At 39.9% G+C, this 24,864-nt stretch overlaps 2 protein-coding genes and 1 long non-coding RNA gene across 3 annotated transcripts in view; 1 reads left to right on the top strand and 2 right to left on the bottom strand.

Moving 5' to 3' along the window:
• LOC141798927 (uncharacterized) overlaps window positions 1-24,234 on the top strand; it is a 32,055-nt gene extending 7,821 nt beyond the window's left edge. The window contains exon 3 of the long non-coding RNA XR_012599209.1: window positions 24,109-24,234. This is a non-coding gene — a long non-coding RNA (uncharacterized LOC141798927). The remainder of the gene's footprint in view (window positions 1-24,108) is intronic.
• LOC141799919 (ras-related protein Rab-7L1-like) lies at window positions 2,731-6,233 on the bottom strand. Its single transcript, XM_074682341.1, has 6 exons — window positions 6,136-6,233; window positions 5,919-6,043; window positions 5,057-5,128; window positions 4,797-4,978; window positions 4,475-4,596; window positions 2,731-2,851 (listed from the first exon to the last, which is right to left on the bottom strand). Exons 1-6 carry the CDS (start codon window positions 6,219-6,221, stop codon window positions 2,731-2,733), a joined length of 708 nt encoding a protein of 235 aa, XP_074538442.1. The 5' UTR covers window positions 6,222-6,233.
• On the bottom strand, window positions 11,071-16,346 carry LOC141799149 (galactose-specific lectin nattectin-like). Its single transcript, XM_074681279.1, has 6 exons — window positions 16,284-16,346; window positions 14,930-14,951; window positions 14,730-14,824; window positions 12,529-12,663; window positions 12,308-12,416; window positions 11,071-11,138 (listed from the first exon to the last, which is right to left on the bottom strand). Exons 1-6 carry the CDS (start codon window positions 16,344-16,346, stop codon window positions 11,071-11,073), a joined length of 492 nt encoding a protein of 163 aa, XP_074537380.1.
• Window positions 24,235-24,864: the final 630 nt, after the last annotated feature.

Genomic DNA, 24,864 nt, shown 5'->3' with positions numbered 1-24,864 from the left:
AGCCCGTGTTTTAGCCCTTAGACTGTGTTCTCGCCTTGAGCTTTCAATTAAGCATTTGGCTCCTGTTATAGCTTTAAACTTGTGATTAAGCTAATAGTTTGTGTTTTAGCCTTTAGCCTGTGTTTAAGTCCTAGCTTGTGTTTTATTGCCTTTAGCCTGTGTTTTGTTCTTAAGCTCCTGTTTTAGCCTTTAGCTTGTGTATTACCCTTTAGCCTGTGTTTTAGCCTCTAGCTCATGTTTTAGCCTATAGCTCCTGCTCCATCACTCTCCTGTTTTACCCTTTAGTTATAGTGTTTTAGCAAATAGTTTGTGTTATAGACTGTAGCTCGTATTTTAGCCTTCAGCTCATGATTTAGCTTTTAGCGTGTGTTATAGCCTTTAGCTCGTGTTTTATTCTTAAGCTCCTGTGTTTTTGCCCTAAGCCTGTGTTTAAATCTTAGTTTGTGTTTTAGCCTTTAGCTTATGTTTTAGCTTTTAATTTATGTGTTCACCTTTAGTCCTTGTTTTAGTCTTTAGCTTATGTGTTAACCTGTAGCTTGTGTTTTAGCCTTAAGCTCGTGTTTTATTCTTAAGCTCCTGTGTTTTTGCCCTAAGCCTGTGTTTAAATCTTAGTTTGTGTTTTAGCCTTTAGCTCATGTTTTAACCTTCAGATTGTGTTTTAGCCTTTAGCTAATGTTTTAGCCATCAGCTTGTGTTTTAGCCTTTAGCTTTTGTCTTAGCCTTTAGCTCATGTTTTAACCTTCAGATTGTGTTTTAGCCTTTAGCTAATGTTTTAGCCATCAGCTTGTGTTTTAGCCTCTGGCTTTTGTCTTAGCCTTTAGCTCATGTTTTAACCTTCAGATTGTGTTTTAGCCTTTAGCTAATGTTTTAGCCATCAGCTTGTGTTTTAGCCTTTAGCTTTTGTCTTAGCCTTTAGCTCATGTTTTAGCATTTAGTGTATGTTTAAGCCATTAGCTTGTGTTTAACTTTTAGTCTGTGTTTTAGCTTTTAATTTGTGTGTTCACCTTTAGTCCTTGTTTTAGTCTTTAGCCTTTGTGTTAACCTGTAGCTCGTGTTTTAGCCTTTAGCTGGTGCTCTATCTCTCTCCTGTTTCTCTTTCTTCTGCTCTTCTGTCCTTTTTCTGTCTGACAGTTAGGCTCCAGTGTCCACCATCACTACAAAATTAATCACAGAAATCGTTTTCAGCAGAGAAAAACACTCATCAGACTCAGACGTGCTGTAAATCAATTTCGACCTGATCAGCAAACTAAGAAGTAGCATTCAGGAAAAACCTTTATTGTTGGTGATAATCTCATGTTGAAGTGTGGATTATGATCGGGCAGATATCTAGAAGGGAGACTTTTTTAAGATCACTTTCAAACTCCTCACAGAGATTTTAACGTGAGCTTATTCCATAGAAATGTCTTTTTTCAGGACATCAACTGACAAAAATGACGCCTGAAGAGCTTCAAAGAATCTGACACTGGGAAAAAAAGTAGTTGTATCGTATCGGGTCTGATGGGATGTTTTTAATAAAGAGAAACACCATGACGTGTCCAGATCTCAGTTTGTGATCTATAAAAATCCAGCTCGACCATCATCCTTTCTTCACTGAGCTTTAACAAACCAACACAGGGGGATTGTGGGAATTTTTCAACTCAGAGGTTCTTGGTAAATAACTTAAAGCTGGATCCCCACAGACCCTGTTTATGTCTTTTACGTATTCAGACACTTGTACATCCATGTGCCTTCATCTGACACCCACACACACACACACACACACACACACACACACACACACACACACACACACACACACACACACACACACACACACACACACACACACACACTCGTCGCTGTTAGCACGAGGACGCCATGTGTCTGCCTGACTCAGCCTGATGGAGTGGGTGGGGCTGCGCGGAGCACGCTCCTCACCTCGTTCTCACACAGAGAGGCTTTCCCTGTGACAGGAGCACACACACCTCCCTCTGCTCCTTCTGTTCCTCTTCATCACTCCTCCTCCTCCTCCTCCTCCTCCTCCTCCTCCTCCTCCTCCTCCTCAGCCTCTCTGTCTGCCTCATAATCTCTCTGTCCGTTCAGTCAAACTCTTCTTCTGGATTTCAGGACGTCAGATTTCTACAGCTGTTATGAAAAGATGCTCGACCACTCAGGTTCAGTGATCATTCACAATTAAAAACACAAAATTTTATAAATAATTAAACTGAAAATAACCATTCATTTTATTTATATAGCTGTCCAAAAATCAAAGATACTTTGTTTACAACAAGTGTTAAAATCCAAACAAAGAAGGAACACGAGTCAAACCAAACGAAGCAGCAGTACGATGGCAGATTAAAGCTGACGTCTGGAGGTGAGGATGAGTTTTTCACTGAGATTTAGGTGATGAAGAGTCACAGCAGTTTTAAGAATGAGTTGGGGGGAGTCCCAGAGGGGGGTGGGGGCAGCTATGGTGCACGCAGCAAATTTGCTAAAATTTGCCAAAATGTTAATGCTGCACTGGGACACTGGTGTGGCCTGAAACTAAGACTGAGGAGTAGGAGACAGTTTCAAAGTGCTTTCTCTGAGAAATAAAGAGGTCATATACATTTTTTAAAGGATAATGTTGTCAAACATAAAGAAAGACGCAGCAGTACATATACACAGTGTAAAACGATGCGTTCATGGTGTCTGAGGACCTGAGACACGTCCAGCAGCTCGCAGAGCCGGTCCCAGTCGTGTTCCTGTGTTTCAGCAGCACCTCGTTCCTCGTCTTTGGTTCTCAGAGTCCAGCTCGATCACATCCTCCTTAGGGTCGGGTTGAGGCGACTCCAGGCGAGACTGAACGGACAAAATCTCCTGCACCAACCTCCTGAAACACAACAGATGGAGTGAGACTCTAGAAATCCATCCAGCTCCTTTACTTAACCTGTGAAATGCAACAAAAGGCAAATAAGAAGCAGCTAGCCGCACCTCATCACCTTTGCTATACGACTCTACTGCAAATATCACTTATTCAAGCCATTTTCACCTTCCTCTCATGTGTAATCTGTGTTAAAGACGGGCTGTAAGAACAGGATCATCAGCTCGGGTTGAGGTTGATTTTGTTTTTATTGTCTTAAACTCAGGTGGAGTTTTGTTCTGAAATCTGTGGCTCCAGCCTTGTTAGAGCCCAAAACGTAACATTGACCTAAAATGTAATAAAAGTAATGTTATAAAACCCCAAATCTAACGACTGATTCAAAATGTAACAAAAATGCTGCGGCTGAGATGTAATAAAAAAAATGTTATCAAGCCCAAAAAGTAACAAGTTGAAACATTTTAGGCAAAAACAATCTACTTAAATTTCACTATTAAAACTGTGAAGTGTAAAGAAAAAATTCTCAACATTGTAAAAATCGAAAGTATTTAACTAAATGAGAAGTTTTTTTTATAGTTTTTAAGATTGTACATGTGTTGTTGCAGTTTTGATTTTTAATAAATTTGCATATATTTTAAAACATTTTTAAATGAAAAAAAAAGTGAATTAATAAACATTTCCAAAATATTAAAAAATGGGTAATTCTTCCCAAAAATTTACAAAAACTTCAATAAAAAAAATGACATTTAATAAATTTGCTGGAATTTTTCAAAAATCGAAAAATTGAAATTAAAAAAAATGCACAAAATTAAAAAAAATTTGATCTTCAGAAAATTTGCAAAACTTTTCAAAAAAACTTAAAAAAAATAATTATATAAATTTGCTTATATTTAAACATTTTGAAATTTGAAAAAATAATCCAAAATTTAAAAAAAAAAATGTTATAGAATTTGCTAAGGTTCTAAGTTTTTTTGAATGCAAAAATATGCCAAAAACAAAATTGAAATAAAAAAAAAAATTCAAATTAAAAAATAGAAACGGTATGAAAATCAAAAAATTGTTAACCTACATTTTTATTATGTGTCAGTGTTTTTAATCATCAATACCCTCTGTACGAAAAATAAAAAATCTTTATCTAGTAATGTTTTTTAAAGCTACAAGGAGCCACTGCAAAGGAGTCAAAGGGCCTCATGAGGCTCCAGAGCCACAGGTTGAACACCCTTGGACATGACACTGGATCGGTGTTTGTATTTTTGGCTGTTTTGTTGCTGTTAAACATGGCTTATCCTTTAAAAAAAGTCACTGGAGGGTTCCGAAAAGTTGCTAAATAAAACAATAAAGTTGCTTAAAGTGGTAACACTGTCTGTACCTCATGAACTTTTGATGCCATCATCTCAGACTGACCCTGCAGGTAGAAAGTGGTGACCTCTGTTTGTCTCTAAAGGCAGTGAAGTTAAAGGTTTTTAAAGTAGCTGGGACACTTCACGTGTCACTTCCTGTGAATTTTATAGACTAGAGAAAAAGAAACTTATTAAGACCAACGAGCACTCAGGGCTGTCTTACAGCGTCAGGAGGACTAACTGATCTGGTTTTTGTCCTGACTGGTTTTTACTTCATGTCCTGACTGGTTTTTACCTCATGGCCTCCCCGATGTTCCTGTTCTCTTTGACCGACGTCTCCATCCACGTCAGGAAGCCGTTGGCCTTACTGAACCTGTCGATGGTGTCGGCTGAGACCTCCCTCTGAGCGCGGTCACACTGTGGACACACAGACAGACTCAGACAGGTGTGAGGGGTTCCTGGTATCCTCCGAGTCAGATACTGGTCTGAAAAACCATCGACTCATGTCCTTTTGTTTGTTTTTCACCAGCTGAAAGTGAAAACAAGCTGCTCTGTGCCTCTTCTTATAGTAAAACCAGAGGCCTCAGTGATAAATCATTCATCAGTCTCTGATTCACCTTGTTGGCCAGCAGGATGCAGGGGATGGAGTGTCCGTCGGGCTGCATGGCCTTGTTGTCCAAATCCTGTTTCCAGTGGCGACAGCTGAGGAAGCTGGCCGAGCTGGTGACGTCAAACATCATGACGCAGCCCAGCGCGCCTTTATAATAGATCCTGGTCATGGATATGAAGCGCTCCTGGCCTGGAGAGGACAGAGTGTTCACTGAGACATCCACCTCTCTGAGCCTCAGATATCAGGCCTCTGAGAAACGCTCGGTACCTGCGATGTCCCACAGCTGGAGGCGCACTTTCTCCCTGTCCGACCACTGCAGCATCTTCACCGCAAAGTCCACTGCAGGGACAGAGGGAGGAGTTTGGCCACTTTTGGCACAGTTGATGAAAAAGAGCTAAATGTGTGCTAGAGTGGTCTTTTTGCAGCCAAACCTTTTGCTAGGGTGGCCTTTGGGAGCCAAAAGGAGCATTGAAGTATCATCTGAGGAGCTAAATGGTGGCCCTGAAAGCTCATGGCACTGCAACTTAAGAAAAAGACAAAACACAATCAAATTAAGAAAACATCTTCATCAATTTCACAACACCTGCTCGGCATTTAGAAAATTATAAATATGTATTTTGTCTTTTTGCATGCGCGCTGTGAGCTTTCAGGGCCACCGTACAAACGTTAAAGTGCCCTTTTAGAAAAAAATAAACCTCCCCTCTTGGCTTCTTAAACTATGATGAACTGCTCTTTTTAGAGGCATAAACTTGAGTCTTACTTTTGGCTCCGCCCCTTTAAAAACCTGTGCAGCCTCCTGACTTAAACCTTTATGGATCTCAAACTTTATTTGTCTTTTAGCCTCAGAAAAAGAAAGGATGCACATTTTCTCTGCATTCTTCCTGACAGCCAGCAGGGGGCAGCGTCCCTGTGGTTATGACAATGAGCTCTTTTTAACTGCAGGTGAAAGGAGGGAGCTAATGTGGAGTTTTCTTTCTCTAACTTCAAATAAAACAGTTTTTGTGTTGTATCTTAAGGTAAAAAAGGAGGAATAATGAATACATTTCACTGATAGATCCACAGAGGAGAGCTGTACCCACACAAACACAACCCAAACCACACAACAGCAGTAACACAAAGCCAGCTGTACCTCCCACCGTCATCTTGTAGGACTTGCTGAAGTTTCCGTTGACGTATCGATGCACGAAGGAGGTTTTCCCCACGTTTCCATCCCCGACGATCAGGATCTTCAGCATGTGTTCAGCCATCGCTCTCCTGGGATCACAGCGTCAGCAGACGGCTCAAAGTCCAGACCTCATGCTCAGAAAATGAGATTTACAAGCAGAGACAAACAAGCCATAACTCACCTGAGTTTCACTGATATCATCTCTCCATCTCTCCAGTCTTCACTCTCTGTTCCTGCCTCAAAACCTGCTCCAAAGCTGGAAACCATCAGAGAGAAGAAACCACATCACAGCGTGTGGAGAGAGCCGGCACAAAGACGTCAAACTGCTTCAAACTGCTGCTTTTCCTCAGGAGGAAGTTCCTGAAATACTGAAGAGAAAAACTCACACCCTCAAGCAACAGGAAGGGATCTGAGCACGCCAGTTTCTCCTTTTCTAACTGCACATGTGCCACATTTCTAAACTCATGACCGGCCGGAGGAAGCTTTAAAAAGATATAACTCTGCCTTTGATCCTCTGGTGTTTTCAGTAACAGCAAGAAGAGGAAAACCAGCACCTGTAGTCACAACATTTAGACCCAGTGACCTCCATAAAGGCTCACTCCAACTTTTTATGGTGGATAATCTTTAATCCATGCAGTCGTCAGGGGCTTTCCTCTCCAGTCTCTCTCAGTCTCATGAGCAGGTTTGTTTTAGAAATGCAAACCTCAGAGAATACGGTAGGAAGACGTTAAAGCCCCCCACAGGTGAGGCTGGCTCTAGCCCTCCCCTTTGGTCTCACCCCTTCAGGGCCGGCCCGTGGCTTAGGCAGTATGGGCGAATGCTCGGGGCGCCAGCGCGGCTATCTTTTTAGTACAAAAGAATTTCCAGACTTAAATTCAGTAATGTTACAAAAGAGTCCTGAAAAACAAGACAATCACCTGAAAAAGGCCTATTTTCCTACACTCAGCTTGACCCTGAAGGGGGAACGATCACAACATCCAGACTCGTTGCCACGGTAACTGATGCTGAACGCCATACCAGGTCCGGAGCAGGTTAAATTCCAGGATAAGAGCTCACGGGGTGTGACAGACCGCCCGCTGACCAATCAGTTCTCTCGGGCAGGAATAAAAGACCGCTCAGTCGCCAATTTGCTCAGCTGGAGTGAAGTCCTCCGGCGTGGGAGCGCCCCCTGACTTTTTGGCCCAACATTTTTTCTTATGGGCTGTGAACAAACAATATCTTACTGATCATCATAACTGAGACATTGTCAGGGAAAAGTAGAAATGTGTAAACTGGAATCGTTCATACTGAGCACTTTGAAGGATGTTTTTATATTTATTTTTTATTTGCCCCCACGTCCTTTTTTCCCCACTGCTATTGGATCAACACAAACTGCCTGTAATGAGCGTTTTCCTTGGGATTTGTAGGAAAGTGGACTCTTTCTAATGATGAGGTGGGATATGATGCTGATCACACACACACTGACTGACAACATGAATGAATAAGGACCTAACTGCCTGTGTCGTCACATGATGAGATAGGTCTATTAATATCAGCATTTAGGAAATTGACGCATTCACAGAGTTGCATTTTTTGCAGCAATCCTTCCGGCTTCTCGCGGCCGCAGTCGTGTTGCTCCTGGCCTAAACTCCTGGATAATACTGCAGTGCTTGTATTTTTGCAGGATTATTTGCTGCTCCTCCGCCGTAAAGTAGGCTGCTCTCTTCGGGGGCCGCTAACCACGCCCATTTCATGTGTGCGCGCACAGATCCCAGCCGGATTCACTTATTGAGTTGATAACGAGCTTCGTAGTACAGCAGATCTGGATGATGGAGATCCGGTTTAAACCTACTTTAAACAGTTAAAAGAGGTCCCGCTTAAATTGCCTGATGCCAGTTTAAAGTGTTGGACTTACCGTTAGGTAACCATGGCAACATACTCAAAGCTTACAGTTCAGAAAGTTAAAGCTCATTAGTTAAAACAGTTATTTTTTGATTAATATGTTGAAAATACTGATTTAGTTTGCATTTCCATTTTTTCTATCAAACGTGGAATTTTCTGTGCTGCTTTTATGACAAGAACTGACCGTCTCAGTTTTTTGGAATAAGAACATGAAATGAAGCGTGTTGAAGATGATAGCAGTAAAACATAAAACCTTACAGTTTTAAGAGATGAGCTCAGGATAAAAGGTGTGTGTTTTTTTGTTTTGTTTTTCTGCTCTCACACACTTCCCTGGAACATAACTTTTTAAAGTTTGCAGTCACACACACGCTCGACCTCCTACAGGGTTTGGATTTCTCCTTTCTGAGGAACATGAATAAGAGATGTTGTTTGATAAAGAGTTCTGATAGGAATGTATGTACACCCAGAACACACACACACACACACACACACACACACACACACACACACACACACACACACACACACACACACACACACACACACACATCATTCAGAGCAGACGAGGTGATCCTGTCAAAATAAGCAGCTGGTTGTTTCAGTCCAGGTTATCTGGTGCCAACTCTGATATCTGATATGTCCTGTAAGCCTGGATACGTTCAGCCTACTTCAAACAAAACCTCTGCTCCATCATCTGAACCGCTTCCTCCTTTAGACCAGGTTTTAAAAGCAGAGCTACAGGTGATGTTTTTTTTTTTCCTTTAATATAAATGTACAAAACAAGCAATTGGCAGATCTTGGCATTTTTGTTATTTTCTTAATTATATCGCACAGAATCATCATTCTCGGTTTCTAATATTACTCCAAAATTTGTATCGTTTACTGAAAAGAAATCTGGATTTTTATTTTTTACAGCTGATGGAAAAAAACACTTCCATATAATCCACATATGGTTTTAAATGTCCATTCAGGTTGGCACTTTTCTTTCAGAATGAGGTGTATACCAGTGGCGTCGTTAGGCCGAATTTGAGGGGCTGAAGCCCCCCCTAAAGTATCATCAAGCCCCCCTAAATGATATGAGGTGATTTTAACATAATACTCACACCCGCTGTGGTTTTCGCTGGAGATGTGAAATCGCAAACGAGTCGAGTCTTTTGTATAGCTTTTTCAAATGAACAGTGAGAACCGATTGACAGGCGTAAGTGAGCTGTTCGTTCTGAAACATGCAGCCAATTTGTATTCAGTGATGGCCTGCAAACAAAGGGCTGACACAGAGCAGCGAATCAGTTATTTTTGTTCACTGAAAAGCGCTGTTCAAAAGAGTCGACTCGTTCGAGAACGTCCCATCTCTCACGAAAACCATCCCGGTACTAGGACAACAAAAGTTACAAAACAAAGCCTCTGTTTAGTAGTGGAAGGAGATAACACTTTGATAGTAGAAGCTAGCTTAACTAATGAGGTAAAAACGACTCACAAAGGGCACACAAGACCGTTTGGAGAGCTGAAGAGTTTATCTGATGAGGCAGAGACAGGCTAAACTTTCATATTGACTCCCAGCGTTTGAGCTAAGCTAGGAGCGGTGGGCAGGCTTTATCCGTCTCTTCTTCCTTGTTACTGGACGGACAGTCAAAAGGATGGAGTCTGTCTTCTTGTCATGGACTCAGGAGTAAAGCAAAGACACATGAAGTCTTTATTTAAGCCATCAATAAAGAATGGATATCAGGAAGTTTTTACAAAAAGTAAGTATTTATCACTGATGGTAGTTAACAATTGACTCCAGTCCCCCCGCTAACAGTAGTTTATGATTACTATTATCATCATATTATTGTGATGAATAGAACAATACTAATACATTAACAATAATCACTCCACCATCCCTATAGATCTGTAGGAGTCAGGGCAGAGGAGCACAGGGAATGAGAGGGGAGAGACCTCCACTGGAAAGGTGAGTCTAAAGATAGAGTCATTTGTCTGTAGGACACTGAAATAAATAAAATAAATTATGAATAAGTGCTATGGTAAAAATGATATTGCCTAACTCGGTGGGTAATAAAAACAGCTAAGGCAGAGCCGTCATAAAATTAGAAGTGATAGATCTGGTCTAAAAAGGAGAAATAAAACAGGTTAAGAGGATTTAAATAAATAAAATGATACCATAAATTATACTAAATACAATCAGCTGAAAGCCAGACTATAAAGGTAGGTCTTGAGTTTACTTTTAAAAATATGAACAGTAGGAGCTACCCTCAGGTCTTTAAGTAGGCTGTTCCACAGATGGGGGACATAATAATAGAAAGAGGCTTTTCTAAGTGTTTTAATTCTAACTTCAGGTACCATTAAAGTCGACTACCTGATGACCTGAGAGCCCTACTTGGCTCAAATGATAAAGCAAATCTGATAAATATAAAGGAGCAAGACCTTTAAGAGATTTTTTGACTAATAAAAGAACCTTAGATTCTATTCTAAATTTTTTCTAGTTACTTATGTGCCAAAATTGTATCAATCTGACTTCAAAATACAAAACTATTATTGTGTTGTCTGCGAAAGTCATGGCATTAGCCTCTATGTTGAGCAGTTATTAACTCTATATGTTGTGTTTTGTTTGTTACACATTCGATCATTTGCATCTCCTGGGGCTGAAGCCCCCCCTGTCCCTAAATCCTAGTGACGCCCCTGGTGTAAACAAAGGTTAAATCGTTTCCGTTTGAGCAAATAAACCGAATGCAAGCGGAATATTTGGGTCCATGTATACGTGGCTAGTTACTGATCATACATCTCTGAGTTTGTCTCAAAGGATCCTCTGGATTGGTGCTTCTATTTCAAGTTCACATCTGCACTTCTTATTTCTGACAGCAGAGGGCACCAACTCCTCTCTGTTAGCTTCTGTCTTTCCAGCGATATTCAAAGTGTAAACTGGGTTGATAACTGTATTTGAACTCTATGTAAACCTTTGATGCTGATGATGCAAACCTGTGATTTCAAACACGCTGTGTGAGTTTTAGAGATGCTTCTTTATTTCAGAAAGAGGGGCACTGGGGTTAAATGGATAATAAGGAGACAGAACACCAAGAGAAACAAACAGTAACCACATGCTTGTCCATATTTTTTTTTCTTTTTTTTTTTTATGTTTAGAGAGAGGGTTCATTTGTTGGATTATATTCCAGGGATAATGTCATCGAGGCCTGACATCCAGCTGGGAGGGCTGGGACATCCTGACGGTGGATGCAGCAGGTTCTTATTGGTCCTTGGCACAAATGAAAGGCTGCTCCTGGCTACACTTTGCATCATTGACAAAGTCTCTTCCTGTGGATACAAAAAGAACAAACACACAGAAAATAGATCATATTTTACTTAATTATACATGATTCATTTCCATTGAGTTCAAGAGATGATACACGAAGAGACACACAACCAATCTCAAGATCCATGAGCAAAATGTTTGAATTTAAACAAAAAAGAAATAAATAAAAGAACAATCACTTTGTCTTCATTTTAAGATTACCTTCGACTCGTAATTACGTGCCTCTAACCTGCTCCAAAACTCGCCAAACTTGTTTTATCTGCATTAGCTTCACCTTGTTCTTCTGTATGTTTTTTGGCTCACTATTCCTCCGACAAATAATCACTGATTTTCACCGACCAAATTGCAAAATGTTCAGAATGTTCAATAGAATTGAGTGATTTTCACTCAAATTTCTTACCCTCTTACTTTTTGAAACAGTCAAACCACACACAACATCTAAAAACAGAGATTGACCTTTGAAAATGAAGGGGAAATGATCAGTCACCATGAAGTGTTGAAATAATTTCCTGTGCGTCCCTCAGTTCAACCACAGATCACTGTCCTGCTTGAGTCCAATCTCAGAAATCTGTGTGTCCTGATTGATGACCAGCTGACCTTTACGGTTCACGGTCTTGTGGATCTGCCCTCTATAACATCGGGAGGATCAGGCCCTACCTGACACAACAGGCCTCACAGCTCCAATCAGATTCAAAGCTCTTCTTCTGGCTTACAAAACACTGACAAGACCAGCTCCTGCCTACCTGGGGTCCCTCATCCAGGTCTACCCTCCTTCTGGTCCTCTACGCTCTGTTTGTGAAAGACCCCTGGTGCTCCCAGCCCAGCGTGGCTCCAAATCTCTAGCCAGACTCTTCTCCTCTGTTGTTCCCAGATGGTGAATGAATTACCTAACTATATACGATCCACAGAGTCCCTTTCTACTTTAAGAGATGTCTGAAGACTCATCTGTTCAGGGAACACTAAGACCTTAATCTGAGCCTCTTTGTCCTCAGGGGGAGGAGGAGTCAGGAGGTCTCAGACTCAGATCTTAGTCAATATTTAGCATAGATTATTGAATATGTTGAAAGTTGAACCACATTGGGAAAAGAATTCTTCTCCCACTCAATGGCAGCACCTGCAGCTGAATAACTTATAGCACTTTGTTGCACTAACTGCTGCAGTCCAGTCATACCTTTAAGGTTGATCTCCATACATCCTTCCCCCCTTAGGTTGTTGGGCTCTCCTTTTGCCCATCTTTTGAACTCAAACTGCGAACCATCGCTCCACAGCCACACACCCTCCTGAGAAATGAAATCAAATGAGCATACGGCCATGAAAACCTCAAACACTGCCATGAGAATACAAAAACAAACACCGTCATAGAAAATAATCCGTATGGGACCAAACACTCACCTTTGCAGCGTCGTAGCCTCCTACCCATGATTCTTGGTGCCTCCCAGCTGCTTTTAACACCACCCCTCTGATGAAGTCATACTCAGCTTCACTTCGGATTGAAGCCAGATTCCCACCGAGCAAAGTGCAGTGACGCTGAAGAAGAAGAAGACAGAGCTCACAGACTGTTGGACTTCCTGAAACCACTACGATCACTGAACCAGTGACCCGACCCAAACTCGTTTCTCTGTGAGGCTGTTTAGACTGTGAGAGAAATCCCTCTGAGCTCAAGCTCTACCGTCAGTGTTTGACGGACACGCTCTATTGTTGCCTTGTGCTTACCAAAGGTGGGACCTGTTTAATACGTGGATTAAGGCTGATTATCTTTAAGCTGCTCAGTTTAGACCACTGAATAGAAAGTGGTGATGCTGACGCTCCAACTCTACTCTTTAAGTTTCCCTAACTCCTCAAGAATGGAACTTCAAACGGCTGTTTGAAGAAGAAAAGACAAGCTCCACAGTGATGTCCAAGGTATTACGAATAGGAATCTACACGCGGAAACATCCAATCACGGGCAATAACTGTTCTCATTACCGTAACTCTTCAACAATATGGGCAAGAGAAAAGTAGAGGGCCTATGTATCAGAGCTGGAGGACTCCAAGGTGTGTTTTCAGCAGCAGTGTGTGCACAGTAAACCTGCCGTAGACACCAGTGTTTCCACCTCCTCTGTAAGAAAAGTTGGCTGTCCCAGAAGTCACTAAAAGTGATGATGTCATTGCCTAATTTGCATTATAAGCTATTTGCAAGTAATTGTAATGGATGCTGTAAGAGAAGGGAATGACTTATCTATCTTTGTTGAAACGGAGCAGGTGCTAGAGATCAATACATACTTTCACATTAGTCTCCAAACTGTAGAAAAGTTGCTGGATTTGTGGCTAGTAGTTTTTTAGGGTTGGGCGTGGACACTATAGTATTTACTCCGTTTCATTTTTCTTCTTCTTCTTCCCTCTGCTCTAATTTGACCCCCTAAACATGCTCAAAGTCTTACCAAAATTGGTACAAACCTCACATTCTGCCAAACATCCAATAAAATACAAATTTTACCCCCAACATACCAAACTGTGCTCACTAGCGCCACCTGGGCACACTAAAATGGCTCTCAATAGCAGTAGGAATGTAGTAGAGAAGTCCAACCAATGTCAAAATGTCCATCTCATTGAGATGAACAAATCATACACTGACACCCTTCACCTAATTCAAACAGGAAGCTGGCAATTTGCCTTTCAAAATAAAATTTGGCAACATTTTTGAGCTGTTTTCAAAATTATCTCCTCCTAGACCATAACTGTTATCGGCTTGAAATTTGCAAAGATGACAGCGTGGACTCTGCTTTACAAATGCTCTGTATGAATTTGTTGTTTCTCAAACAGTTTTTGAATGACGAGCCCTCAAAGTTGGTGAACACCAAAGAAGCCCTTTCAGCCCCTCCTACTAGAATGAATGGGAGAGGAGGATCCAGCTCCACACAAGCTGCTGCAGTTAGGCCTCTACACAAAAAGTAAAAGTGGTACAGCTTTAAAAATGACATGGATGCATTCCTGACAAAATTTTCTTCAAAAATATCTGATTTTTACAGAGCTTTGGTCAAAATTGTGGCTTCTATGATGAGATGTTTCAAAAACGTCAGTTAATTTCACTCCTGAGAGAGCAGCAGTTGGTGATGATCTCACTCACTAATTGATAGTTTGGTGCAGCAGCTAGTCATATGACTTACTGAAGGCAGGAAATGCTTTTATTTTTTTTTATATATATATATATATATTTTTTTTTTTTTGCACACACATCATGAAGGTATAAAACTTTGACAGTGGAGGTGAAAAAAGCACGAGAGACTGGGTACTGTTAGACAGTTTAGACTGACTGCACCTGCTTCTCTGAGGATTTAAAACTTAGTTTAATGGAAAAATGAACTCTTTGACATCACTTAAAGGGATAAGAACAAATCAAAATGACAGAAATCCTGTTTAAGATAAATTTAGTTGATGGGTATTTTGATGTTGTAGTTTAACCCACATCCTGTTTAGATGGATTCAAGGAGTGGTCACGTTGTCCATCTTTTCAAACAGCCTGGTTTCAACCGTCTCTGTTTTCACTCCCTCCAGTTGTCTCTGATTATTTCTGACGACATGAATATCACACCTGCAGTTTTTGTGGTTTGTACCTCAGCATCCGCCCAGGCCTTCTGACCTGACTCGTACCGGTAACAGCGAGAGTTGAAGGGAGACCACTGAGGAGGGCAGGGATCAGAGCAGTCATCTAGAAACATCAAACATGAAGAGGAAGGGTCAGAATGAGCACGCCAGAGAATCTGAAGCACATCTTTAGTCTCTTTACGTCTGAAGAAACGTTACAACCACCGACCTTTTGGTGAAGCACACTCCCCCTGTGGAAGGAGAAACAGACATCAGATCATGGTAACAGCTCTCTGAGCTCTGGAGGATCAGGTTTTATTTTAGATAAGTGGTTTGTTCAGGTATAAACTGTCACAGACACGTCTATCTGCCAAACAGGCTGCGGGTATTCTGGTTAATCTGCCCCCTACTGGTCATCCAGTTATAATACTTAAGTTCGAGTCCAACGAAAAGCTTGAGTTGGTATGAAGTAAGTGTTTAACTGCCAGAGGTTTAAAAAAAAAAGGGAAGGTTACCCTAAACCGGTAAATAAAACACGTTCCATAAAGACATAAACATAAGGGTTATGTTGCCATCCTCTTTCTTTATTTTATTTGTATTGTTATCAGAACAATGGCTGTATGAGCTGCTACCACATACATTTATGACTTTGTACTTCAGTAAAAGCTGCTGAAATAAATAAAAAGTTGGTATTTCAGCAGGATTTACTGTTTTTCCCAGAAATTTCCTCATCCTTTGTGGCAAACTGTGTAGAGAGGAAAGACTGGAGTCTGGAGTAAAAGGTATAAGGAAGACTGATGATATGGGAAATATTTAATAACCTCAAGTTTAATTGAAAAGTCACTATTTTGGGGGGTAAAGTGGTATGGAACGCCAAAAGACTCTAAATCAAATTAATATAATCAAATGTTTCATGGTTTCATAATGATTACTTTGACGATTTCATACTTTTTCAAAATAATGATTTTTTATTAATTTTTCAAGATAATATATATATATATATATATATATATATATATATATATATATATATATATATATATATATATATATGTATATATATGTATCTGCCTTAATATATATATTTTACAAAGTCAGTTTTTATGGCCTTTTTATTTCATGATTTTTTTTTTTTTTTTAATCAGGAATGATGACTGTAAATGATTAAAAAAAATCATAATAATATTCACTTATTTTACAATTTGGCCATGTCATATATTTGTTATTTATCAAAATTGCCATGATTTTAGAATGTTGTTTGATTTAATTATGAATCTTTTGGGGTTGCACAGACTGGACCCATTTCCAGTTGTGAAACCGAAGAACTTTGGAAATGTGTTTCAAATTAGTCATCAATCTTGGAGTCTTAACATCTCCAAAATGTCAAAGATGGAAAACCGTTTTAATTTGCATCCCCAGCTGTAATGTGAATGATATCAGATGATGTCAGGCTTTCCAAAACCAGATTCACATTCCGGACGACTAAAGTTTCCTCACCAGCTGTATTTAAAGGTGTTTCAGGTAAAGAGTTTTTTGTTAAGCATTTTTAAAACATCTTTAGAGAAGTTTGAAAAGCTACTCACGGGTCCAGCGATCCACAGTCCACTGATCAGACACAAGACAATCACCTGGAGACCAGCAGCCATCTGTGCAGACGTTCAGACACCAACAGTTAAAGTTAAGCTAAAGAACGGACAGAGACGTGTTTCTGTGGTGTTGATGAAGCTCTCTGTGTAACGCTTTACCTTGGAGGTTATAGAAGCAGGTATCAGGATGTCTCAGCAGCCGGGACTCAGGGTTTAAATACCTTCAACCTGCTCTGCTTCGTTAATTTGAGTGACTTCAGACAGCGTGATGATCACAGCCAAATCATTTACGATGAAGCCACAGCCTTTGGTAAATGTTTGATTGTTTCTTTAACAATGTAAAGGAAAACAGATGATTTCTTTTGTACACTGGTTTTAACACATGTCCTGCAGAAAGAGGGTGATGACTGTTTTGATAAATTTAGGACTAGCTTCTACAGAAAAACAGATTATGGAGCTGGTGTGATGGCTGGATGCTTCAGCGGTTATAGCAAACATGATATTAAGTCATTAAACAAACACTGTGTCAGGTCTGGAGGCTCTGCAGACAGCGATTAAAACTGTACAATCATCTCTACATCAGCATCCATAACACTGGAAACCTGGATTTTACATTCAATAAAACATTAAGAATAATAAAGATAAATAAATAAATAAAGGTCTCAGTGGATAACTTCAGAAAATAAAGTATACCTGACTATATATATATATATATATATATATATATATATATATATATATATATATATATAGCTAGGCGCTACCCAAGTAGCTGCCTGTTGCAGCAGCTCTCTCGTCTTTGTCCGTTTCTTGTAATTTTTTCGTCTCTTTTTCGTCATCTTTGTATTTGGAGTGGATCATCACTTTGTATGGTTCATTGTTGGTCACGGACACCAAACTTTTTGTGTCTTCGGCGATATTTTTTACTACTTTTCTCCTGTGTTTGTCTGGAGATCCTACATGTAACCATGGCTGCATTGTTTACATGCGAAATCAGCTGTTAGCAGCCTGTAGCATGCCAATGCTAACTAGTGTAGGGCTTGATGATTTCCCTCGAGCTGAGGAGGAGAAGTGAGGACGACGTGCTGGTTCTCAGATGTGAGCTTGGAGATGACTACGTGGACCTGTCCTTCCATCCATCGTTGTTGGGAACGTGGGATCTAGCTCCGGGGGATGGACGAGCTAGCTGTGCTAACCCAGCGGCATCATGCTGTTCACGGACGTGGCTGACGGAGCAGACATCGGACGCCGCGACACATCGGAGGAGCTTCACCTGCTGTGGGCAGACAGGATCCAGGAGACAGAGACTGAACAGACTGCTGGGGAGGCTCAGTCCTGGACCCTGTGGAGGTGGAGACTGGCTGGGCTAGAGAGTGGTGGACGAGTGGTGGACGGGATGTCGTCATCTAATTTCTTATGGACATTTTTGCACTTTCTATACTCTGTCTTACTTTTGTTTTCTTAAATGCTGCGGTGACTCCTGAATTTCCCCTCGGGGATAAATAAAGTATTTTCTATTCTATTCTATTTTCTATTCTATATATATATATATATATATATATATATATATATATATATATATATATATATATATATATATATATATATATATATATATATGAACATAAAATAATAATATGTATGTGTATATATTTATATATATATGTGTGTGTGTGCCTGTGTGTGTGTGTGCATATATGTATTCATGAAGTATAATGAAGATTAAAAAAACCAAGGTTCTCTGAAGTAATCCATTAAGGATTACTTCAGAGAATGAAGTAAAACTGACTTTTTCCAAACACATCCAGTAATATATATAAACGAATAATAATAATTATATATGTATGTGTGTGTGTGTGTGTGTGTTTATATATATATATATATATATATATATATATATATATATATATATATATATATATACAGTCAAGCCCAAAATTATTCATACCCTTCTTAATAATCAACAGAAAAGCCTTTATTGGCTATCACAGCAATCAAACGTTTACTGTAATTGCTGACCAGCTTTTTGCATGTCTCCAATGGTATTTTTGCCCGTTCATCTTTTGCAATGAGCTCCAATTCTTTCAGGTTGGAGGGTCTCCTTGCCATTACCCTGATCTTTAGCTCCCTCCACAAATTTTCAATTGGATTCAAATCTGGACTCTGGCTAGGCCACTGCAAAACATTAATGTTTTTGTCTGCCAACCAGTTCTGCGCCACTTGTGCTGTGTGTTTTGGGTCGTTGTCATGCTGAAATGTCCACTGGTGACCAAGGCCAAGTTTCTCTGCAGACTGTCTGATGTTGTTGTTCAGAATTCTTATGTATTGCTCCTTGTTCATGGTGCCATTCACTGCAACTAGTTCCCCTGGTCCACTGGCTGAGAAACACTCCCAGAACATGAGGTTCCCACCACCATGTTTGACAGTGGGGATGGTGTTCTTTCGGTTGAAGGCTTCTCCTTTCTTACGTCAAATGAAGGCTACATCATTGTGGCCGAACAATTCCATTTTAGTTTCATCTGACCATAAAACAGAAGACCAGAAGTCTTCTTCTTTGTCCAGATAAGCATTTGCAAAGTCCAAGCGGGCTTTTATGTGCCTTTTCTAGAGAAGTGGTGTCCTCCTTGGTCTGCGTCCATGGAACCCAGCAGTGTGCAGTGTCCGTTGGATTGTCTGCCTTGAGATGTTGCCACCAGCAGGGCCCAGATTCATCAGAATAGCCTTGGTGGTGATCCTTGGGTTCTTCTTCACCTCTCTAGTTATCCTCCTGGCCAGCACAGGTGTCACTTTTGGCTTCCGACCGCGTCCTTTGAGATTTTCCACAGTGTGGAACGTCTTGTATTTTTTGATAATACTTTGCACTGTTGCCACTGGAACTTCAAAACATTTTGAGATGGTTTCGTAGCCCTTTCTTGATTTGTGAGCAGCAACAATGCTCAGCCGCAGGTCCTCACTGAGCTCCTTTGTCTTAGCCATGACTGTCTACAAACCTGCTGCAGAGAGCTGCTGTGTTTCGCCTGCTGAGTTGATTAAAACAGCTGTTCCCAATGAATCAGGGTAATAAGGATGCTTTGGAACAGCTTGGACTTTTTGGGATGTTTTAGCACTTTGGATAGTACTATGAATTCCCATTTACTGTGACAGTTTGCAAAGGGTATGAATAATTTTGGACATTCCACTTTTTGTACAAATGTAAATAAAAGCTAAGAAGTATTTTTTTTCCACACTGATGCCTCTTGTACACTGTCTTATTATCTTTTGGGAGAAGCCTGTGTCATTTCCTGTAAAAAAAAAAACTTGCCGGTTGAATTAAATTAACTTAAAGTGAAAATTTACCAGGGGTATGAATAATTTTGGGCTTGACTGTATATATATATATATATATATATATATATATATATATATATATATATATATATATATTTATATATATATATATATATATATATATATATATATATATATATATATATATATTTATATATATATATATATATATATATATATATATATATATATATATATATGAGCTTGAACACCTCTGCGTACATTGTGTTGTACGTATGAACGTACAACGAATATTGTGAGTCCCGTTGAGTGTCCTTGCAGCTGTCATTTATAAACATACCTTTTTACCTCATACCTACAATTTGAATTTTACCAATGCCAATGTCAACACTGTCTGTTAATTGCACTACAATCGAGTGTACATCCTTTCAAACAGACATTTTTATTTTAACATAACTATTTCTAAGTTAAAGGCAACATTTTCAGCTACTTTTTATCCATTAATGTGTGTTAAAGGAACACATGGATACAAATAGAATATTCATCAAATCAACTAAAACTGTAACACACCCCCTGTTGAAGACCTCAGCTTTACGTCCTCATTAAACCCTGAGCTGATGAAGAGATTATGATAGATGACATGATTAGACACGTATATATATGTATATTAAACTAAACCAGGATGACTTCCCCAGGACTTCCTCTGTGTTTGAACAGCTGCTGTAACCTGGATCTCCCCTGACAGGTTCAACTGAAGGTCCCTAGTTTACAGGGTCACTCTTTAGACTGGAACACCGGGAGCTGACAGAGACAGAGGCTGTTTTCCAAACCACCTACTACACCAGCAGTTCCTACTATTTTGTCTGAAATTCAGTCTGTAGTAGTCAGTTCGCAAAAACTTGCAAAATCTGCAGTTTGCCAAAAATCCCCAGATGTCCTACTGATCCAGGAAAATTTCCCAGAATTCAACGGACCAGTCCACCTGGCATACTGTTCCCCACAATGCACGAAGCTGTTTATCAATACGAGTGACAGGTTTTGGTGAATTACCATCATCTACTGGAATGAGTCGGCATTATAACTACAATACAACAACACTAACGTTAGTCTGTGAGATAGAAGAGATGTGATGGGTAAGAAACACCTGTAAATCTTGTCATTTTCAGTTGTAAAAGAGATGTTTACTTCTACAAATTCATTAAAGTCCACATAAAGGACTAACTCACACTTTTAAAACCATATGTGGATTATATGGAAGTGGTTTTTCCATCAGCTGTAAAAAATAAAAATCCAGATTTGTTTTCAGTAAACGATACAAATTTTGGAGTAATATTAGAAACCGAGAATGATGATTCTGTGGGATATAATTAAGAAAATAACAAAAATGCCAAGATCTGCCAATTGCTTGTTTTGTACATTTATATTAAAGGAAAAAAAAAAACATCACCTGTAGCTCTGCTTCTAAAACCTGGTCTAAAGGAGGAAGCGGTTCAGATGATGGAGCAGAGGTTTTGTTTGAAGGAGGCTGAACGTATCCAGGCTTACAGGACATATCAGATATCAGAGTTGGCACCAGATAACCTGGACTGAAACAACCAGCTGCTTATTTTGACAGGATCACCTCGTCTGCTCTGAATGATGTGTGTGTGTGTGTGTTCTGGGTGTACATACGTTCCTATCAGATCTAAAACAAACACTGACGCGCCATCCTCCAGGTTTCATCTCCAGCAGTCAAAGCTACACGTCTGACATGTGTACACTTTGCTCCTTAATCTCTTTATCAAACAACATCTCTTATTTGTGTTCCTCAGAAAGGAGAAATCCAAACCCTGCAGGAGGTCGAGCGTGTGTGACTGCAAACTTTAAAAAGTTATGTTCCAGGGAAGTGTGTGAGAGCAGAAAAACAATAACACACCTTTTATCCTGAGCTCATCTCTTAAAACTGTAAGGTTTTATGTTTTACTGCTATCATGTTCAACACGCTTCATTTCATGTTCTTATTCCACATGTCGACGTATTTTAGGTACAGGAAGTGAAAGAAAAAAGGGTCAAAAAAAGTTCCTTCTCTGAACTTCTGATCTAAAAACATATCGTCTTTCATCCGTCTGAGCTTCCTCCTCTCAAGTATTTGGAGAATTGTGTTTCAGGTGAAGCATCTCGCTTTAACGACAGCCAGAGCAGCCTGGAGACAGAATAATACTGATACTTCCTCCCTTTAATCTTCTTAAAAAGCCTACGCTTGATTCAAGCTCTTTGCTCAACTACAGATATCAAACTTCTCTTTTATTTCTTGGAGAAAGTTGAGAGTCAGCTCTGTGAGATCTGATGAATCTTCTGAAGAGGAAACTTAGATCCAGTCCGATTGACTGAGTAAAAATTGATCTAAGTTTCCTCTTCGTTAGATTCATCAGATGAGTCTTCCGAAGAGGAGTTTTCATGCTGGAAAGCTGGATTTCCAGACACACTACCTCCAGTTTGATCCTGTGGCAGATATTCTGGGTCATCAACTGAAATTTCAGACTCTGAATCAGAAAAAATTGCCTCCTCTTCCTCATTTGGTTCCTGCTGCAGCATTGCTATAACCATCTCAGAGGTAAATTGTATTCTGCTGATGTGCCACATTTCCCTGTTTAGAGTTGTTCTGTTAAGTTGTTATACATGGATTCAGCCATGTTGTGTTATCTGAGGTGTGTGTATGTGTGACAAAATTACAAATTAATATGCTGCAAATGTTTAACACGTCAATGTTTGGCCCCCACTCACTAAAGTGATTACTTGAAAGAAATTATTTTTATTATTACATCATTTAATCACACTTGGATGAATGGGTCGATTTTGACCCGTGTGTGTAAACTTGATGTAGTTATATAAAAACTGTTTTTGCTCATAAAGACTAAAAGCAAGAATGGAAATAATGATTAGTCATATTCAAAAACAAGATATTTAAAGAAAACTTGAAATATTCAATCATAAAATAAATTGATTTCCAAAGAAAAAAGAAAAACTCATTCAGCATGAAATAACCTGGAAAATTAATGTGGGTCATTTTTGACCCATGTTGTGCATTCGAAGGGGTGTGCATATGTTGCGCATCAAAGGGTTAAGGACAAAAATGACAGTTAGAAAAAAGCATTAGACTGACTCAAGTGAAATTTGTCAGTTTTAAACATCTGTATCCCTTCAGATTTCTCTTTCTGAAGTGGTTTTCTCTCTGTTTTTCTTCCCCATCATGACAAAAACAAACAAACAAAAAGAAAAAAAAAGGGAAAGATTTTTCTTCGAGTCAAAAGTCAAAGTTTGTGGCACACTGAGCTGAGTTTCAGTTATCCTTTCCAGTTTCAGTCTGACACCTAGTGGCCACTGTGCAAACTGCAACCTGCTGTTCAGGCAACTGGTTTGGTATCTCTGTGTTTTCAGTCTATAAATCAATCTATAAATTTCAAATTCAATCAGGGACTATGTAAAGAGACTAAAGATGAGCTTCAGATTCTCCGACCCTTCCCCGTAATGTCCAATGTTTTTACACAGGGCCTCCCTTTGATTCTCGCTGTTAGCAGTACCGGTCAAGTCCAAGGGCCTGGGCAGACGCTGAGGTACAAACCACAGATTCACCTCAAACACATTCCTCAAAAACTGCAGGTGAGATATTCATGCTATCAGAAATCATCAGAGACGACTGGAGGCTGTGAGGAGACAACATGACCGCTCCTTAAATCTGCCTCCTCCATAACAACAGATGGGACGAGGGAAGAACTACTGAATCAAAATATGCATCAAATAAATGTATCTCCAACAGGATTTCTGTGGTTATATCCCATTCTTATAACTTTAAGTGATGTCAAAGAGTTTATTTTTCCCTGAAGTTGAGTTTTAAACCATCAAAGTAGCAGCTGCAGTTTCCAACTTAGCAACTTTGTCCCTATATTTAGCATCTTTTCAGACCCTTCAAAACAAAAACAAAACAAAACAAAAAAAACCCCAACCTACTAGCGACAAATGAAACAACTTTCCTGGACGTTGGAGACTGATGTGAAGGCTTCTTCACAAACTATCCAAAACACTCACAGACAGACGAGTCCTCCTCACTCCCAGCTGCAGCCGGAGCACGCCACTGCATGCACAGGAATGACGCACATGCTTGTCTCTTTTAGATGGATTTTTTTTTTTAGATATTTTGACTTGAAAAAACAGAAATTGACGGAAGAAAGTTCATTTCTAGCAACATATTTGGGTTGTTTTTTTCTGTTTCCCACATCATCCATTACAGTTACATGTATTGACTTGAATTACTTGATGTGGTCTGTGTCTAACTTGCAGGGCTTTGTACTTTGTGTTATTCTGTTTTATCTTTGCATGATTGGAAAATTCACCTCCTGCAGTTTTCTGTTTTTCTTCCATGTTCATCATATCTACAGATGCTTACCCTCTTTTTTTTTCAGGTCCTTGTAATGTTTAACATCAGGGTCTGATTTCTAATAACTGACTCCTCATATATTTTATTCTGCTTTGTTTTATCTTGTCTTGTGCTGATTAGGGATTCTGGACCTGAACTACGACACCTCCTGAATGATGGAGAGAAATAAGCAGCAGCAGACTCAGACCCAGCTGGAGCAGGAAACAGGAAACAGGAAATGTCCCCTGAAGACCTCCTCACCTGTACACAAACTTGGGTCGGTTTGAGACAGTTTGGTGCAGAACAGAAGAGCAGATCTGGTGATCTCAGCTCTTATTGAAATTACTCTGAACTGCAGTGTTGTTTGTGTGGTGTCAGGCTCAGGTTCAATGCAAAAGCAGTTTTTAAATTTTTACTGAAGGAAGAAGAAAAGCCAGAACATGTGTGTCAAACAGAAACAGACTAAACACTGAACTGAGTTGTTGTTATCTCACTCCCTGCCAGCAGGTGTCAGTGCTGCACCATAAACACACATTGGAAAAGATCAGCATTCACACACCCTGGGCATCGTTTCTGAAAATCACTTTTACAGAGAAACCTCAGCTGCAGCAGAGGACGAGTCCTGACTTTCAGGTTGAAGGAGAAAAGGAGCGTTAATAAACCACAGTGAGGATTTTTAAGGACTGAGTCTCTGCCTCATTCAGTGGATCAGATTCAAACCACTGACAGAAACTTAATTGAGCCAGAAACTCGCCGGCTGATTAATCACACCATGAGAGAAACACACTCTGGTGTGTGTGTTGACTCACCCTGGCTGTGTGTTCAGTCCGTCTCATATCAGGACCTCCAGACACCAGGAGTCACAGACCGAGGAGGTCCCTGGATCCCAAACCCCAG

The sequence above is a fragment of the Halichoeres trimaculatus genome, unplaced genomic scaffold (assembly GCF_033239565.1).
Source record: "Halichoeres trimaculatus isolate MK-OKI-2021-1 unplaced genomic scaffold, fHalTri1.1 fHalTri1_scaffold_11, whole genome shotgun sequence".
NCBI classification, from domain to species: Eukaryota; Metazoa; Chordata; class Actinopteri; order Labriformes; family Labridae; genus Halichoeres; species Halichoeres trimaculatus.
The sequence above is the reverse complement of the archived record's forward strand: the minus strand, read 5'-3'. Positions and strand labels throughout refer to the sequence as shown.